Genomic DNA, 19,278 nt, shown 5'->3' on the forward strand with positions numbered 1-19,278 from the left:
CTTTCCTGTCTTCTCTCTCTCTGCTATTTGAGGTTTCCTTCCCTGTCACTTTTGAATAGGTCATCCTCAGCCTTACCTTCCCCCTTTCCTGACATGGGCTTAGAAATTCAGCTGGCAAGCTCCCATTTTTCGGGCCCCCAATATGGCGGGCTGGGAGTGCCCGCTCATTATGTGCTGGAAGTGCGTTGCCTGCCATATTGGTAAAGGTCAGAAAAAAACGGCGTGCAATGGCCACGCCTGAAATGGGTGTTAGGCCCCCATCGCGAGATTGCTTGCCATGAGGCTGCACTCGGGAAAACCAGCTCCACCAGCGGTGGGCCGCAACCAGCAAGGTCCAGTTTTAAAATGTGGAGCCAGCAGAGCAAGAGTGCTTCTCCCGACCTCACATTCAAAGCAGGTGGGTTTCTGCCAGTCACCTTCGAACCCCTTTTTTCCCAACCCGATTTCCCCGCCCCCCCCCCCCCATTCCAGTTACCCTCTGTCCCGGCCACCCCTCTTCATCACTTACCTGAGCACTTCAATCCCCGCTTTGCTGCCAAGCTGCCTTTTACCTTCTAAAGGGGCAAAATGTGTTAAAAAGACAAGCCTGAAGGCTTTGTGCCTCAAGGCGAGGAGTATTCGGAATAAGGTGGACGAATTAACTGCGCAGATAAGTTAACGGGTATGATATATTTGGCATCACGGAGACATGGCTCCAGGGTGACCAAGGCTGGGGACTCAACATATAAGGGTATTCAGCATTTAGGAAGGATAGACAGAAAGGAAAAGGAGGTGGGGTGGCGTTGCTGGTTAAAGAGGAAATTAATGCAATAGTAAGGGGGGACATTAGCCTGGATGATGTGGAATCGGTATGGGTGGAGCTGCAGAATTCCAAAGGGCAGAAAACGCTAGTGGGAGTTGTGTACAAAACAGTAGTAGTGAGGTTGGAGTCAGCATCAAACAAGAAATAAGGGATGTGTGCAATAAAGGTACAGCAGTTGTCATGGGCGACTTTAATCTACATATTGACTGTGCTAACCAAACTGGTAGCAATACGGTGGAGGAGGATTTCCTGGTGTGTATTAGGGATGTTTTTTTCGACCAATATGTCGAGGAACCAACTAGAGAGCTGGCCATCCTAGACTGGGTGATGTGTAATGAGAAGGGACTAATTAGCAATCTTGTTGTGCGAGACCCCTTGGGGAAGAGTGACCATAATATGGTAGAATTCTTTATTAAGATGGAGAGTGACACAGTTAATTCGGAAACTAGGGTTCTGAACTTAAGGAAAGGTAACTTCGATGGAATGAGGCGTGAATTGGCTAGAATAGACTGGCAAAGGATACTTAAAGGGTTTACAGTGGATAAGCAATGGCAAACATTTAAAGATCACATGGATGAACTTCAGCAATTGTACATCCCTGTCTGGAGTAAAAATAAAACGGGGAAGGTGGCTCAACCATGGCTAACAAGGGAAATTAAGGATAGTGTTAAAGCCAAGGAAGAGGCATATAAATTGGCTAGAAAAAGCAACAAACCTGAGGACTGGGAGAAATTTAGAATTCAACAGAGGAACACTAAGGGTTTAATTAAGAGGGGGAAAATAAATAGAGTACGAAAGGAAGCTTGCAGGGAACATAAAAACTGACTGCAAAAGCTTCTATAAATATGTGAAGAGAAAAAGATTAGTGAAGACAAACGTAGGTCCCTTGCTGTCGGACTCAGGTGAAATTATAATGGGGAACAAAGAAATTGCAGACCAAACGAACAAATACTTTGGTTCTGTCTTCATGAAAGAAGACACAAATAACCTTCCGAATGTACTAGGGGACAGTAGGTCTAGTGAGAAGGAGGAACTGAAGGATATCCTTATCGGGTGGTAAATTGTGTTGGGGAAATTGACGGGATTGAAGGCCGATAAATCCCCAGGACCTGATAGTCTGCATCCCAAAGTACTTAAGGAAATAGTGGATGCATTGGTGATCATTTTCCAACAGTCTATTGACTCTGGATCAGTTCCTATGGACTGGAGGGTAGCTAATGTAACACCACTTTTTAAAAAAGGAGCGAGAGAGAAAACGGGTAATTATACACCAGTTAGCCTGACATCAGTAGTGGGGAAAATGTTGGCATCAATCATTAAGGATGAAATAGCAACGCATTTGGAAAGCAGTGACAGGATTGGACCAAGTCAGCATGGATTGATGAAAGGGAAATCATGCTTGACGAATCTTCTGGAATTTTTTGAGGATGTAAGGGACAAGGGAGAACCAGTGGATGTGGTGTATTTGGACTTTCAAAAGGCTTTTGACAAGGTCCCACACAAGAGATTGGTGTGCAAAATCAAAGCGCATGGTATTGGGGGTAATGTACTGACGTGGATAGAGAAATGGTTAGCAGACAGGATGCAGAGAGTCGGGATAAACGGGTCCTTTTCAGAATGGCAGGCAGTGACTAGTGGAGTGCCGCAGGGCTCAGTGCTGGGACCTCAGCTCTTTACAATATACATTAACGATTTAGATGAAGGAATTGAGTGTAATATCTCCAAGTTTGCAGTTGACACTAAACTAGGTGGCGGTGTGAGCTGTGAGGAGGACGCTAAGAGGCTGCAGGGTGACTTGGACAGGTTCGGTGAGTGGGCAAATGCATGGCAGATGCAGTATAATGTGGATAAATGTGAGGTTATCCATTTTGGTGGCAAAAACAGGAAGGCAGCAAATTAGGAAAAGGGGAGGTGCAACAAGACCTGGGTGTCATGGTTCATCAGTCGCTGAAAGTGGGCATGCCGGTTCAGCAGGCGGTAAAGAAGGCAAATGGTATGTTGGCCTTCATAGCTAGGGGATTTGAGTATAGGAGCAGGGAGGTCTTACTGCAGTTGTACAGGGCCTTAGTGAGGCCTCACCTGGAATATTGTGTTCAGTTTTGGTCTCCTAATCTGAGGAAGGACGTTCTTGCTATTGAGGGAGTGCAGCGAAGTTTCACCAGACTGATTCCCGGGATGGCTGGACTGTCATATGAGGAGAGACTGGATCAACTGGGCCTTTATACTTTGGAGTTTAGAAGGATGAGAGGGGTTCTCATAGAAACGTATAAGATTCTGACGGAACTGGACAGATTAGATGCGGGAAGAATGTTCCCGATGTTGGGGAAGCCCAGAACCAGGGGAAATAGTCTTAGGATAAGGGGTAGGCCATTTAGGAGAAACTTCTAAATGGCCTACCCCTTATCCGAAGACTATGTCCCCTGGTTCTGGACTTCTTCACTCAGAGAGTTGTTAACCTATGGAATTCCCTGCCGCAGAGTTGTTGATGCCAGTTCATTGGATATATTCAAGAGGGAGTTAGATATGGCCCTTACGGCTAAGGGGATCAAGGGGTATGGAGAGAAAGCAGGAAAGAGGTACTGAGGGAATGATCAGCCATGATCTTATTGAATGGCGGTGTGGGCTCGAAGGGCCGAATGGCCTACTCCTGCACCTATTTTCTATGTTTCTATGTTTACTGTCTGCAGCTCGATGATAATGAGGCCCGAGGGTGTAATATCAGGTAGGCCTTGCTTGGGCTAAACCATTCAAGCTCAGGGATTAGTCTCTGCCTACCCCGTGCCCACAAATGAGCATGCCTGAATATCCAGCTGATGTTGTTCAGCAACCAAAGTGGGGAGGTATGTACTCTCCACGTGTCATTCAGTGCAACTCTGTAGCCTTGCAGTAAATGATTACAGCCTGCTTTCACACGTTTCCTGAATCCTTTGATACTTTGCCTGAGACGGAAATTATTGGATGGAACCCAGCGCGCTGTTGCACAGCAGGTTGGTTCTCCAATGTGGTTGCCTTGGTCATGTGCTGGACATCATGTGGTACCTGCTCGAATCATTGATTTTGTGCGTGCAGCTTTCCACAGTGCACCCGAGAGAAGGTTTTGTGTTCCGATTGAATTTGTGTTCAGCCTCTTGCTGACCGTGGCTGCAATGTGTGGCTCTGTGTGTGCCTTTGTAGAAAGCTCGTATTCTGCTGCTCGCCTTGTACATTTGTTCTGTCACAAAGGGAGTTTGTGGCTTCGTGCTTTGTGCTGACGGTTGGTATTCAGGAGACGTCCACGAGTTTCCCTGTGTTTCTGCATTTGTAGAGAGCATGTCACGGTGTTCCTAACTCTGGAAGGTTGATCCTTTGCTTTTGATTAATGACCGTGGCGGTGAAGCAGAAATGGTCGGGTCGTTGCCAGGACTGGGCTCGGAGTAGAGATAGACAATTCTTTTCATTGCTCTGGGAGATGATGTCATCAGCAAATATAGCTGGCAGATGATTGTTTTTCTTAAGGCACTGACTTCTGCGTTTCCTTTTCTGCTGGAACAAGTTTGTCTTTCGCCCATTTGCCCCTTCCCCACTCGCTCAAGACATTGGCTCATGCTGGGGTATCACTCCTTCATTCTTCGCTATTTTGATGCTCCTCGGAGTAAATATGTTTCCCATTTTTACTTCTTGTACGCTGTAATTCATACTTGCCCATTTTATCTGCCATTGTTCGAACCACTTAACAACTGTGGCCAAGTAAATATTTAGTCTTCACACCAAGAAGATTGCGTATAATTACACAGACCTCGAAGTGGAAGCTTCATGTCGGTACGCAAACACACACGAGAATTTTAATAGTGTTATTGTGAAGAACCCAGGAAGCTCTCCTGGCATCCTGGCCAACAATTATCCCTCAACCATCATCCCAAACAGACTATTGGGTCATTTATCTCATTGCCGTTTGTGGGACCTTGCCATATGCCAATTGGCTGCTGCATTTGCTTACAGAGGGGAGTTCCAGCCTGCAGACATCTCCAGTCCGTGCCAATGTGGCTGCTTGGCCTGTGTGCTCTGTGTCTCTGAGGCAAGATTGAGTGGAGGACAGGATCTCTCTCCAATTTGACAGCTAAAACAGGGAAATCTTAGCTTCACCGTCTCACCAGAAAAGCCAGAGTCAATGCCAGTTAAATTTATAATTACAGCGCTTGCCTCCATATTGAAAAAGACTTGGATTTATATAGCGCCTTTCATGACCACCGGACGACTCAAAACGCTTTTACAGCCAATGAAGTACTTTTGGAATGTAGTCACTGTTGCAATGCAGGAAACATGGCAACCAATTTGCGCACAGTAAGCTCCCACAAACAGCGATGTGATAATGACGAGATAATCTGTTTTAGTTATGTTGATTGAGGGATAAATATTGGCCAGGACACCGGGGATAACTCCCCTGCTCATCGTCAGAATAGTGCCATGGGATCTTTTACATCCACCTGAAAGAGCAGACGGGGCCTCGGTTTAACGTCTCAGCTGAAAGACGACACCTCCGACAGTGCAGCACTCCCTCAGTACTGCACTGGAGTGTCAGCCTGGATTTTTATTTTGTGTTCAAATCCCTGGAAGTGGGACTTGAGCTCACAACCTTCTGACTCCGAGGCGAGAGTGCCACTGATTAACAAATACAAATTGGGGTCCAAGGTACACAGAAGGGGCAACTGCGACATTTTAACCAATTCCTGAACACGGCACACATCAGGAATCCTGCGAAGGTAAGTTTAAAAGAAGACAACTTCTACTTATTGGGAGCCATAGGAACATGACTGCCCCTCTGGGTACCCCCCTTTTTCTCTTTCCTCCCCTCCCCCCAGGTTTCTGCATTGTGTTCTCCCCCAACCCCCGCCCACTCAGCCACGAGACCCCACATAATATTCCCTCGCCGAGATTTGCCTTGCTGCCAGGAGCCTTCATCTGATCCTGATGGGGGACCTCTGGGCTGACCGAGCAGCTTGCCTCCTGGGACTCGCACGAGTTCAATATCTGCCAGGCCTCCAAATCCCACTTTAAAAAAAAAAATGTCATGGAACATGGGCGTCGCAGGCAAGGCCAGCGTTTATTTATTTATTTATTTTTTTTTTTTAATTCGTAGCCAATCGTTCCAATTCTTTGTCAAATCACAAACGCCAGAGGTCACCTTGCACACGTCAAGGATCACTCTGCGCCAATGCTCTTAGCCAAAAGGCCTAGAGCCACTGCACCGTTCCTGGAAGTACTGCAATACCAGGTTCGTGCCATGGAGGTGGATGGGTCAGGCCCCCCACACACCTCCGTGGAGGTGGATGGGTCAAGCCACCCCACCCACCTCCTATTTCCAAAAAGCAAGCATATACCTTCCTGATCCAGGGAGAACCACCTTGGGGTCATGGTGGTTACTCCCCATGTCAGGTCAGTTACGCATGATCTTAGCCAAAAGGCCGAGAAGCGAAAGGCCAGCGTTTATTGCCCATCCCTAATTGCCTTTGAAAAGGTGATGGTGAGCCGCTGCCTTGAACCGCTGCAGTCCGTGTGGTGAAGGTGCTCCCACAGTGCTGTTAGGGAGGGAGTTCCAGGATTTTGACCCAACGACGATATATTTTAAGGATCGGCGCTATATTTCCAAGTTAGGATGGTGAGTGACTTGGAGGGGTACATGGAGGTGGTGATCTTCCCACGCTCCTGCTGCCCTTGTCCTTCTCGGTGGTAGAGGTCGCGGGTTTGGCAGGTGCTGCCGAAGAAGCCTTGGCGAGTTGCTCCTGGACAGAATTCCCACCCGCTCTGGCCGGAGTTAAAATCGGCTCTCCAGTCTAAGATACGAGGAAAGACTAGAGAAACGTGGGCTGTTCATCTTTGATGGGAGGTGACTGCGTATATAAAATATTACACAGCATGGAAAGGTAAATTCAGAAAATTACTTCATATTGACGTACGAGACTGAGATACGGTGAAACTACTAAAAGGCAAATTTCAAATGTCGTGGAGTTTTTCTTGATAAGATAGAATGATCAAAACATGGAATGCTCTTCCAGTTACAATAGTGGAAACAAAAGCCTGGATATTACACTGGACAATTGCAGGATCTTTCTGCAGAAAGTGGCCAAAGGACCTTGCCTTTCTGTATCTTGTGACCTTGTAAGTTACGTTGATTGGTTCCCCGTCCGCCACCTTCAACACTCACTCCCTCCACCACCGGCGCACCGTGGCTGCAGTGTGTACCATCTACAAGATGCACTGCAGCAACTCGCCAAGGCTTCTTCGGCGGCTTCTTCGGCAGCATCTCCCAAACCCACGACCTCTACCACCTCGAAGGACGAGAGCAGCAGGTGCATGGGAACACCATCAGCTGCAAGTTCCCCTCCAAGTCACACACCATCCTGACTTGGAAATATCTCAGCTGTTCCTTCATCGTCGCTGGGTCAAAATCCTGGAACTCCCTCCCTAACAGCACTGTGGGAGCACCTTCACCACAGCAGCGGTTCAAGAAGGCGGCTCACCACCACCTTCTCATGGGCACTAGGGATGGACAATAAATGCTGGCCACAACCCATGAATGAATAAATAAAACGTTGGTGCTTTGATTCTGTACAGTTTATCTTTGTATAGTGGTTGCTTTTGTTAACCGGGATCAATAGATTTCAGTAAATAATTTATAAGCAAGCTCACTCCAGTAGGTCACAATGTTGGCTCGTATAGGAAATGTCACTCATATATTGAGCTTGAAGGCGAGGTGCATGCATTGTTGGGACAGAGTCGAGGGAGCTTTACTCTACTGCTACCTGTGGTATCCCCAAGTACACCAATTTGTCTTGATGTGTTCCACTATCCTGTGCTAACATGTTGATGAGTGCAAAGTTGTGAGGGAGAGGAGACTGCTTTGATTCCTGTTTGACTACCAGAGGAGTGTGGTTGCTGCATTTACGTTGTAGATACACCTGGTATAAACACTGCAGGGACTGAACAGTAAATACAATTTATCTGATGCACCTCAAAAGAAAAATTACATGGTTAGTGTTTTAACTACCTGTATTGACCTTTCTTATAATAGCAGATTTGGGCTTTTCAGCTACTTATGAGGTCGTTGCCGTGGAAACCTTGAGTCTCAATCTTTTCAGAAAAATTGTGTTGCTTGTTGACTTTTAGATTTGTCTTTTCAATTTTGAAATGTGTTGGTAAAAGACTCTCACAAATTAGCAAGAAATGCCTCTGTTTATTCCAAGGAACAAGTTATATAGTTATTAGGTCTTCGCATGTGGGTAAATGTAATGCAACAGTGGAACTGCCAGCCAATTATCTCGATATAGTTTTTGCTCTCGAGTACCCCTGTGACAGTTGCTTAACTAAGAATGCAGTCCAGTTCGCATTGAAACACAAAATTCTTACACGGCGTGGCAGGGAGGATGTTTCCTCTGGCTGGGGAGTCTCAGGATAAGGGGTCGGCCTTTAGGACTGAGATGAGGAGAAATTTCTTCACTCGGTGGTGAATCTTTGGAATTCTCTACCCCAGAGGGCTGTGGAGGCTCAGTCATTGAGCATATTCATGACAGAGCTTGGATAGATTTTTTGGATGTTAAGAGAATCCAGGGATATGGGGATAGTGAAGGAAAGTGGAGTTAAGGTAGAAGATCAGCCATGATCTTATTGAATGGTGGAGCAGGCTCAAGGAACCCAATGGTCTACTCCTGCTCCTAATTCTTATGTTCTTCTGGTTCACTCCCATTATGTGCCAGTTGGCTTTCTCTAATTGAATGCTGGGAGGCTCATTAGACCGCCTTGTGTTATCTGACTGCTATCTTTCCCAACCATTTTCTCTCCTTGATCTCCGTTGGAAACATAGGAACCAGGAGGAGGCCATTCAGCCCCTTGAACTTGTATGCAATGAGATTATGGCTGGTCTGCGACCTAACTCCATATCCCTTAATGCCTTTGGTTAACAAAGTTATCAATCTCCGATTTAAAATGAAAAATTGATCTAGCATCAACTGTGGGTCAACGGTCAGCAGCTTGGCATGTGAGGAGCCATTAACATCAATATACCTCTGACTGCTCAGTACAGTGTTGTACCTAACCGTTCTACCACTAGCTTGTCTGCCCCTGACTGGCTCTTCAAACAGTTCTGAAGGTACAGTGAGATTGACTTCCAGAAGAGACGTGGCCTACAGCTTCAGGCACAATCTTTATTGGGCACTATATGACACGAAATCTTGTTATAACATTTATGTCATGCTAATTCAATATTGCATTATTGCGTTACTTGTTACTTAACAATTTTCTTTATAAGTGCATTGCGAGGGATAAGTATACATACTACATTAGTCAGTGGACTTGTCAGGGGCTCGGTGTTAATGAGCTTGGACTTTGATCTGTGAACATAACGATTGTAATTTGAGAGAAATTGCTTCATTTATTTTTTGACACAATGTTCTTGATACGAGACATAAAAAGTGCTTGTATTGTGATGTGGGTAAATGTTGCATGTCTTTTTCTTTCCTGAGGAGTGAATCATTTCTCGCTCATGGTTCAGGGTGATTGTTGGGGTGACTGATGGGTGTCGCATTGTTAAATCCCCAAACTTTTGAAATGAAACACTGGCACAGGTTTGGATTTAAGGGAGGCAGTAAAAGAAGCCCGTGTTAAGCTTCACGAGCTGTCTGGTCTTGGAGCTGAGTAGACATGTTAAGTACACAATGTGCCCCTTATCGCACTAATGACTGCGTTGCTTGCACTGTATCATCCAGCAGGTTTCTCCTCTCCGCAGGTTATAAGTAAATCTCAACGTTATTCATGTTCTCGTGATTACTTGTTTTTGTAAGTGCTTTAATTGCGCCTGGCCAGTGCTGACTTCTAAACTTGTTTTTTTTTTTCTCCTCTTCTTTTTCCTTCTCCTCCTGCTCCTCCTGCTCTACCCGATGTTCTCACAGGGGCTGCTCAAGAGATTGAAGGTAGACCAGAACAAATGCATTTCATAAAGTCGGACTCTCTCTGTTTCGCATGGGAACTCCTTTTTAAAAGGGAAAAGAGCGGCAAATTGGATGTCCAGCCACTGCACCAATGCACGCAGTAATCAATTCACTATAGGTGCCTGCTTTAAAATGGCAACCGAGATTTGGTAATGGGGATCTGAAGATGAAAATCTTTATATGGTGTCTTCAACAATGCTTCAAACGCCAACAGTAAATGGAGAAATCACCCAAGATTCAAAAATTGATTGTTTAGTTTGGAATGTAGATTTGCTTTGGTTTAATTTTATTTATTAGGCTTGTAGATGCAGAGAGGATGTTTCCCCTTGAGGGGGGCAATTTAGAACTAGGGGTCATAGTTTCAGAATAAGGGGTCACCCATTTAAAACGGAGATGAAGAGGAATTTCTTCACTCGGAGGGTCGTGAATCTGTGGATTTCTCTGCCCCAGAGAGCTGTGGAGGCTTGGTCATTGAATGTATTTAAGGTGGAAACAGTCAGACATTTCTGAACGATAAAGGGAGCCGAGGGTTATGGGAAGTAGAGTTGAGGCCAAGATCAGATTAGCCATGATCTTATTGAATGGCAAAGCAGGCTCGAGGGGCTGAATAGCCTACTCCTGCTCCTATTATGTATTAGATTGAGTCAAAGCGAGGAGGGTGGAGGGGGTGCTGAACCTCATCTTACTAATAGAAACTTGCCATTTATTTTTGTCCAGCTACAGTGTAATTTAAGGGCTTCTTCTACAATAAGTCTTGCATCAAAATCCGCACTCCAGTGATTACAATGGGAACTCATTAGTCAACTGAAACTTTGTGTGTCTCCTTTCTATGTTAAAAATTAGAATGTTGTAACAACTTGCATTTCTATAGCACGCCTACACTTGAAATGTATTCAGTTTCCCACCGAACATTCTGGAATTAGACTTTTAAACTTGGGAGCACTATTGCGTCTGCCAGGTTGAATTGAAAAGCTTGGGAATGAGCTGTAAATTAAATGGAGGCATAGACTGTAACCGTTCACGTATAATAACTGAGGGAAGTGAACCAGAATGGACAATGCACACACTAGCTAGTGTGTACTGCCTGCTTTTTGGACAAATATGATGTATTCTTTGTGCTTAAATGAAGATTTATGCGGGTGTTATGGTAACTGTTTGCACGTTACCTATTGTTCATTGTACAGGGGAACTGCTTTGCATGACGCATGCAGACTGTCAGTGACTTCATTTAAAGCTGCCATGCTTAAAAGTTTTTTTTAAAAAAACACAATTTCCCCTTGTTGCGCCAACCAAGAGGACAGGAAGGGTGCCCGATCTCGGATGCCTTTTGAGCCCATGTCAGAGTTGGGGAGTGGGGTGGGGGAGAGAAATGTGCTGTATTTCCTACGCTTTTCTTCCTCTTGTCTGTTCTGTGGAGAAGAGGTGGCGGCTTGGTCGCACTGCTCACAGCTTAATGTGGGCAGTCGGCAGCAGGACTGTATTTTCTGCCGGTCGATACGCTGTCCACCGGAGCAGAAATGCAGCATTAGTGGCCCCCTGCATCCACCCTCGCACCCTCGGGCGAATTATTCATCTCGGCCTGAAATCGAGAAGACCCCCGAATTCCACTGCGTTCTGGCTAAGTGTGAAGCAGCAGCTCAGTTTCCCCAAGGCGATGTCTGCCGCACATCTTTTTGAAGTGCTAATTATTGGTGAGTGTAGGACACAAGTAGAAATCGCAGGAGAAATTGCATGAAGCCAATTTATATTGGCCCAACGCGAATGATCCTAATCTGTTTTTTTTTAAAGTTTTCGTGCATCATGCAATAACCATCATCATTGAATCATAATAATTTACAGCACGGAAGGAGGCCATTTCGGACCATCGTGTCCACGCCGGCCGACCAAGAGCTACCCAGCCTAATCCCACTTTCCAGCTCTCAGTCCGTAGCCCTGTAGGTTACGGCACTTCAAATGCGCATTCAAGTATTTTTTAAATGTGGTGAGGCTTTCTGCCATTAGCCTGTGCCAAGAACAATAGGTGACCCAGTCACCAGAGCACAGCGTCCAGTTACCATGACATCCACATACTCACTTAATGTGTAACAAATGGGCCATGTTTAATTGTCCACCTGTTTGCGCTGGAGGTTGGATTCATTCCAGAAAACAAGGGCAATCCAGGTTGATCCCTCTGCCATGCTGATTGCCGTGGCCTCCAGTGTGTTCTATCTATCCCGATCATGTCTTCTGCTCTCCCTTCAGTCCAACGGAAGAGACCAAATCAGATGGTAGATTAGGAATTGATTGTTGAAGGACCCAGGGAAAATGGCGCGGGGGAGGAAGAAAGATACCCATGTGGCAGTTTTACAAGGCTTAGATTGCAGAGCTAATATATAAAACCGAGAGCGATATAGAATGTATAACGTGGAGGTGAAAAGTGAGGCTCAGCAAACTAAAAGGTGTATGGGGGGAAAAAAAGGCCAGCCGACAATAGTGAGGCCCTGCAAAAAAAATAATGAAAGAATAAGTGAAAAATGGCAGGACTGCTCAGAGATGAAGATGAAGGAATGGTGGATATATTGAATATTTTGTCTTCCTCTTCACCGTTGATGGCAGAAGTGAGAATGCAGGTGTACTGGCAGAGGCAGTGGAACAAATATTAAAATGATTCGGTTCTGAATAAAAACCAACAAGTCTCTGAAATGGCAAGTCCCCAGGCCCTGATGGCATGCACCCTAGATTGTTGAAGGAAGTCTGAGAGGAGATGGCAGAGGCTTTGACCACAGCTTGCCAATCTGCCTTCGATATGTATAACCTTTGCCAGAAGACTGATAGAACAGAGAGGCCGAGGGCTTGAGATCAGTATTTTGTTAAGATTCAGAGTACAGCTAGATGAAGCCATTAAAAAGGCCAATAGGATTTTGGGTTTTCTGAACATAGAGCACAAAGATTGGGACTTTTGGGTGCCCCATAGAAAAGACATTCACGCCATAGAGTGGGAACTGGGTTCAAATCCAGGCCTCCTCCTCTGGCTGTCAGGACCCATGTGAAATGAGTTTTAATCTAGTTCCTGGTGGGCTTCAGCCTGTGGCACAACACTGTTCCGAAATTGGCACAAAGCCAGCTTCAAGGGGCTGCAGAATGGATGTTGTAGGAAATGGGGACAGAGTAGAGGGAGCTTTACTCTGCATCTAGCTGTGCTGTACCTGGCTTGAGAGTGATGCTGACATCAGGAACTATTCCGCTAACATCACTCGCATTCGGGAATAAAGCTGTGTAGCGCATTGTGGTGAGGGGACGGGGAGGGGTGGGAGGATCACTCGGGCAGCTCCAGAGTCTGTCATTTTAAAGATAGAGGTTCAACAGGATGGGAAACTGGTTCTTGACCCGTCCGCCAATGGGAACAGAGGACACAGATTTAAGGCGATTGGCAGAAGAACAAAAGGCGACATGAGGAAAAACCTTTTTATGAAGCGAGTGGCTAGGATCTGGGAAGCACTGCCTGAAAGGGTGATCGGAGGCAGATTCAATCGTGGCTTTCAAAAGGGAGTTGGATAAGTGCCTGAAGGAAAAAAAAATTGCAGGTCTACGGGGAAAGGGCGGGGGAGTGGGACTAGCTGAAGTGCTCTTACAGAGAGCCGGCACGAGCTTGACGGGCCGAATGGTCTCCTGTACTGCAACCGTTCTATGACACCAGGATTGACAATTTATTATTGTGAGATGAGATTTGAGATACTGGGGTTATTTCCACTGGAGCAGAGAAAGTGAAAAGACTTAGTAAAGATTTTGAAAATTATAAATGGTTTTGATCAAATGAATAGGGAAAAACTGATTGCTGTAGTTGGGAAATCCACGACCAGGAGTCATCAGCTTTAAACTGTCACTGAGAGTGAGGGGAGAAGTTCAGAGTAACTTCTTTAGGCAAAGAGCTATTCGAGCGTGAGGTGAATTGCCCAGGAAGTAGTTGAGGCAATGATCAGTGTTCAAGGGAAGAGTATATATTGGAAGCAGAGGATATGGGCTGCAGAGAGCTGTGGGACAGTGGGGTGAGTCTTGGGAGTGTTCTAGCAAACACAAAACTGGCATAGATATGATGGGCTGAATGGCCTCCTTCTGTGCGGTAAACTTCTATAGTTCCCTTCCGTTGTCCACTACATTAGCAGAGGCTTTAACCCAAATAAATACCTTGGTGATATCGGCAAAATGTAGCTTGTAGCTTAAAGCGTTGAATGAAAAAGACTAGCATGGTGATGAAATCCATCTCGGCAAAGGAAAAGATAGGGGGGAAATCCAAGTCGTGAGCTGCGGTGCTATGTACATGCAAGTTTGTTTTTTGTTCTTCACCTTTAATAATGGACAGTCTCTCTCATTCCCGCTGCAGGGGTGAGTTCATATCTGGCCTCATGCAAGCTGACCCCCCCCACTTCAGTCAGCGAAGTGTGTGTTTAACCTCGCGTCCTGTGCTGAAGCGCCTGGCGAGGGTAGCCTCGATGGAGGCTCCACATTTTCTGAAGGTTGCCTCTGGGAACCTGAACCATTGGCGGGGTGGGGGGGGGAATCTTTGCGCTTGGTTTCAGGGCCACCACCAATTTGGCTAAAGCTGCTTTCTAAATCTTAGTTAAAGTTTAAAATTAATACTGCTTTAATTAAATTGCCAGAGGGCACACTTTAACTCCGCCTTCTCCCGATCCCTTCCCAATTAATATTTCCGACAGTGCAGATCCTCCTCCAAATGTTTCAGTAAACAACTTTGAGGGGCGATCGCCTGTCTTGTGCGCGCGCACACATTTTAATTTGAATACAGTTCTTCGGCTCGTTTTCCGAATTTCAAATCCCTGCAATTTGGCCCAAGGTGATGAATTCAGATTGGGGTGAATGATCCAATTACTGTCGGGTAATAAAAAGACCTTGAAGCAGCAACTGTCTCCAGCCACCGGGATAAAGGCTGTGGCCAAAATCTCATTTAAACTTAATGGCACCAGTGAACCAGAAAGAGACCGGCTTTGATCTTGCAGATGGATTTGTTCACAGCTGGGAAAAAGCTGAATACTCTCGATTGTGTTTATCTACCGTTCTCCGCTTGACCTTTTTTTCCTGTCCCATTTCCCCCCCCCCCCCCCCCCCCCTCCCTCCCGCATGTTCTCTCTGCATGCTTTGGAATGGTAACCTGGGTACATCAGGGTTCATTTAGCTGAGGGGGCAGGTGCATTTCCTAACATAAGATGTAGAAATCTTTAAAATGTGTCTTGGATTTTCGACTGTATTTAGTTCAATTTTGCAGTGGAGGTGCAATGATACGCCCTCCACTGGCTTGTTTCCTTCAGTGCATCCCAGAGATTGACACTGGCTTGCTGTCTCGTACAACGGATCCCGGTTCATTTTGCTGACCTGCACAATCCCTTCATGAAGGAGGAAGGGGAGTGAGGGGCGACGGGAACGGGTGGAATCTCGACACTTCCGCAGCTGTGACAAAAGTATTTGTTCATCGGCCAGTCGCTACCTTCTATTCATCTGAAGGTAGATTGCATGAGGGGTATATTTTTTGCTTGCAATCAAAAGTTCTGCAGCAATTGCACAGACAAGATATTAGCAAGTGACGAGCAGAAAAATAAGTCTTCCAATCTTAGCCAATTTCTTAATAAGTTCTGCAAACTTCAAGTTTAAGCAGTGGTGGTTTTACCAACTTTATTTGGCCCTCTTCAGTCAGTGTTGCTGGGAGTGTGTGTATGTATGTAAAAAAAATGTGACACTTCAGTAATGAGTACATGTGGTAACAAACTTGTCCTAACTGTAATGAGTGCATGCAGTAACATTTCCACTAACAATCCTATCCGAGCTGCTTTCTTTGCCTGGCTGATTGGTCTTCACTAGCATGACAGCACCGAGACAGCTCCCAGTACACTTTGTGACTAGTCTAGAATAATCTTGTACAAGCTGATTTTCTGTTTTGTTTATGCTCGACACAGGGAGTTCATTCATGGGTAGGAGCTTTTTATGGCACCTGAAAATAAGTTGCTTTCTTTCGGTTGGAATGGTCCCTTCTCAATGAAGCTAGCCTGACTGATGCTTGGGTGGTGAGCAGGCATTAGTATGCCTTGTGTACGGCGTGAATGCTTTGGGAGTTGGTTGCTGTGGTCAGATTACTGAGTAACAGCTCCCATTGTGATGCATCCGACTCACAATGTACTCAGCAAGTTCCTCGCTGCTTGGCCTCTTGTTAATTCTACGTAAGGTTTCACAAGCCTCAATCTTCGAGCTGGTTCAAATTGGTGGTGTAATTAAGCAAGCGTGCGAATACCCTCTCTTTCCAGCTCGACCGAACGGAATGATCCTGGAACATAATGATTTTCAATTCCGATTCATTAAAGAGTTAATCTAATATCATGAGGCCACCACTCTCAACGTTGTCTCGTGATGAGATGTGCATCAGGAGAGTCATGGGCAGTGGAGGATTTTAAATACCTGGTATGGCTCTCTGGACTTATCCAACAGTCAGCCCATGAACTGCCTCCTGGTGCAAGACTTGAGCCCTGGGTGATTAAAACCACCATCCTGAATAAAACCAAAGTTTGAAAGTATAAGCATAATATTAAAGATCTTGGAACCAGAAAGTGGCTGTGTCTCAATGCCCGCGTCTCGATGTCCGCGTCTCAATGTCCACGTCTTGAAATGGGATCAGCACAAATCTGGGTCGAAAATGACATTTTAATTGTAGTGAGTCCAGTTATTATCTAGGTTGTGCACCAAATAGAGGCGAAAATCACCAAAATCTGATTTTGTCATGCCAAAATTGAACCTTAAACTTGCAATGGATTAGGCCAGATCTGGAATGTGCTCCATTCCCACCGAACCAATACCAGCAATGTGTGTCAAGCTGGAGAAGATCATATGTGCTAACAGCGAGTTACTGCATCTGAATGGAAATATTTTTAGATTTCAGGGAAAATGGTTACAAATAAAAGATGAATCAATGTGTCTCGGCTTCCAATTTGTTCCTGATATTGGAGCTGGTACCTGAACTCTGAGCTTCCAAATCATATCCCACTTTGCCCCACCGCCAGATCAAGCATCAGGAAAACAGCCAGAGCCTTAGAAACATAGAAAATTGCTGCAGGAGCAGGTCATTCGGCCCTTCCAGCCTGCACCGCCATTCAATATGATCATGGCCGATCATTCAACCTCAGTACCCCATTTCTGCCTTCTCTCAATACCCCCTGATCCCTTTAGCCGCAAGCGCCACATCTAACTCCCTTTTGAATATGTCCAACGAACTGGATTCAACAACTTTCTGTGGCAGAGAATTTCACAGGTTCACAACTCTCTGGGTGAAAAAGTTTCTCCTCATCTCGGTCCTATGTGGCTTTACCCCTTATCCTTGAAGCCTCATATCCACCAGAAATGAAACTTAAAGTTTGACTAAGCTTTGTTACACAGTCACATCGAAGACTCGCTTATAATCATCTTGCCCAAATTAAAACGATTGATTGTAAACCGAGGTGGCTCAAAGGGTAAATGGGCCACATGATGTGGTCGTGAACACGCAAACCCCAGGAAGATCCCAGATCTAGTACCGATTCTACTGAGTTAGCGAACTTCACCGGGAGTGGCCGTCGGGGGTACTACATTTGGCTTCAGAACTTCGGACATCCTAAACTCCTGCCTTTCAGGAGAAAAGTTCGGAATCACTTCTTCATACAAAGGGTGGTAGAAGTGTGGAGCGCGCTCCCACAATAAGCAGTGGATGCACAGCTCAATTAGTCACTTTAAATCTGAGACCGATAGATTTTTGCTGGCCAAGTGAATTAAGGGACATGGAGCCAAAGGCAGATATATGGAGTTAGCATACAGATCAGCCTCATCTCATTGAATGGTGGAACATGCTCGAGGGGCTGAATGGTCTCCTCCTGTGCCTATGTTCTTGCGAAAAGAAAATATGTAAGTGAACATCAAGCTGGGACATGATCAGACCAAGCTGTGATTCCTCAGTGGTTCTATGCAAGGGCCGATGGCTTCAGAAGAAAATTGGAAAAAGGAAAGATTGCAAAGCACTTTGGTTGGGTGTACCGTACCCTAAATGTATTTTTCTGTAGAGGGACGTGATCGGGGCCCAAGGGAGGTGTGAGTTCGGAGCCCAGAAGAGGCGAGGGCCCTGGGGCAGGAGGGGCCAGCCCACACTGTGATATGTGTGTGCACTAGGTCCGTGCAGTGGAGCTGGTCTCCAGTCGTCTTTCTTAATCCTTGCCACTGGACCAAGACCTAGCTCTGTCACGCCGTGTGGTGGCTGGTGTGCAACAGTCACCACACGTTAAAAACATCCACGCACAGGCATCTTCCACCCTTCAGGATGTAGTTCGGGATCTGGAATATTAGGTCCTTCATTGAAACACCTGTGAACTCATCCCTTTTTGGCGTGGAAGCAAGTCATTCTCGATACGAGGGACTGCCTATGATGATGATATTGTGTAGTTAGCCTTGATATGCGAGTAAGAAACCAAGGCGGCCATTTTGTCAGCAAGGTCCCACGAACAGCGATGATTTGCTCTGTTTTTGGCGATGTTGTTTGATGGAGGAATATTTCACTGGGCCGCTGCTCCTCTTTAAAGTAAGGGATCGTTACCATCCGTCTGAGTCACTGGAATCGGCATTTAGCCTCAGTTCAGCTCCTCAGTTAGAGGACAAAGCGATTATATGCTCCAATCCTGGAGGGGCTTGAACCCACAACCTTCGACACCCAGTCTTATGGCACAGCAACAGTCCATTCGGCCCAACTGGTCTATGCCGGTGTTTGTGCTCCAGACAATGCCTCCTCTCCCCCTGACTTCATCTCACCTTGTCCGCATTCCCCTCTGTGCCTTTCTCTCTCGTTTCTCTCACTTATCTGGTTTCCCCCTTAAATGCACTGTGTTGCAACATTTCAGAATGTTTCAGAGAGTGACTAAGGCTTCACTTCACGAGGCAGTAACGCTTGTTTAAAGAGTCCGTATCCCACCTCCCTTTAAAGGAACCATCCTGCCTCTTTGCACAGACCAAAAGGTCTCGCATTCTACCCCTGGTCTGCTCAGCCAACACACCTCAGCTGGTGCAGTGAATACTCTTCGACCCCTGGCCTTGGGAGGGTGAAGAGTCCTACCAGCTACACCAAAGCTCCCCAATTGGAGTTAGACCCTCAACTCCCTTTACCTCAGTCACTTTTCTGCCCATATCTCAACCACCCCTGTACAGGTTGAGTGCTTCCTTCTAATTGGAATTGTCAGGCCAAGAGTTAGAAAGTGTGATTAGGCTGGGTAGCTCGTTGTTGGATGGCATGAACATGATGGGCTGAGTGGCCTCCTCCATGTGCTGTAAATGCCGATGATGTCTCCTGTGCAGTTTGAAAGGGAAAGGAAAACAACATTTCCTGGCAGTGATTCTTGCGCTGGCCACAGTACAGAACATTTGTACCCCTCCGTTTTAACCAGCAGGCAGGAAGCATTTGCAGACATTGCATCTGTGTTTGTTAAAGGAAACTTTGAGGTGAAAGTTACAAGAAGACGTGAA

The 19,278-nt window shown here is 46.0% G+C and overlaps 1 protein-coding gene and 1 pseudogene across 3 annotated transcripts in view; one reads left to right on the forward strand and one right to left on the reverse strand.

The window, feature by feature from the left end:
* The window catches only part of cadm1a (cell adhesion molecule 1a), a 432,536-nt gene that overhangs the window by 309,721 nt on the left and 103,537 nt on the right, over positions 1–19,278 (forward strand). For 2 of the 3 annotated variants that reach the window (XM_070894428.1, XM_070894430.1), the window contains exon 2: positions 9,724–9,744. The exons of the other annotated variant lie outside the window; for it this stretch is intronic. In XM_070894428.1, the coding sequence (XP_070750529.1) occupies positions 9,724–9,744 (21 nt within the window). The remainder of the gene's footprint in view (positions 1–9,723; positions 9,745–19,278) is intronic. 3 annotated transcript variants of the gene reach the window in all.
* LOC139276546 (U2 spliceosomal RNA) lies at positions 6,017–6,255 on the reverse strand (annotated as a pseudogene).

Source organism: Pristiophorus japonicus, chromosome 11 (assembly GCF_044704955.1).
Source record: "Pristiophorus japonicus isolate sPriJap1 chromosome 11, sPriJap1.hap1, whole genome shotgun sequence".
Taxonomy (NCBI): domain Eukaryota; kingdom Metazoa; phylum Chordata; class Chondrichthyes; family Pristiophoridae; genus Pristiophorus; species Pristiophorus japonicus.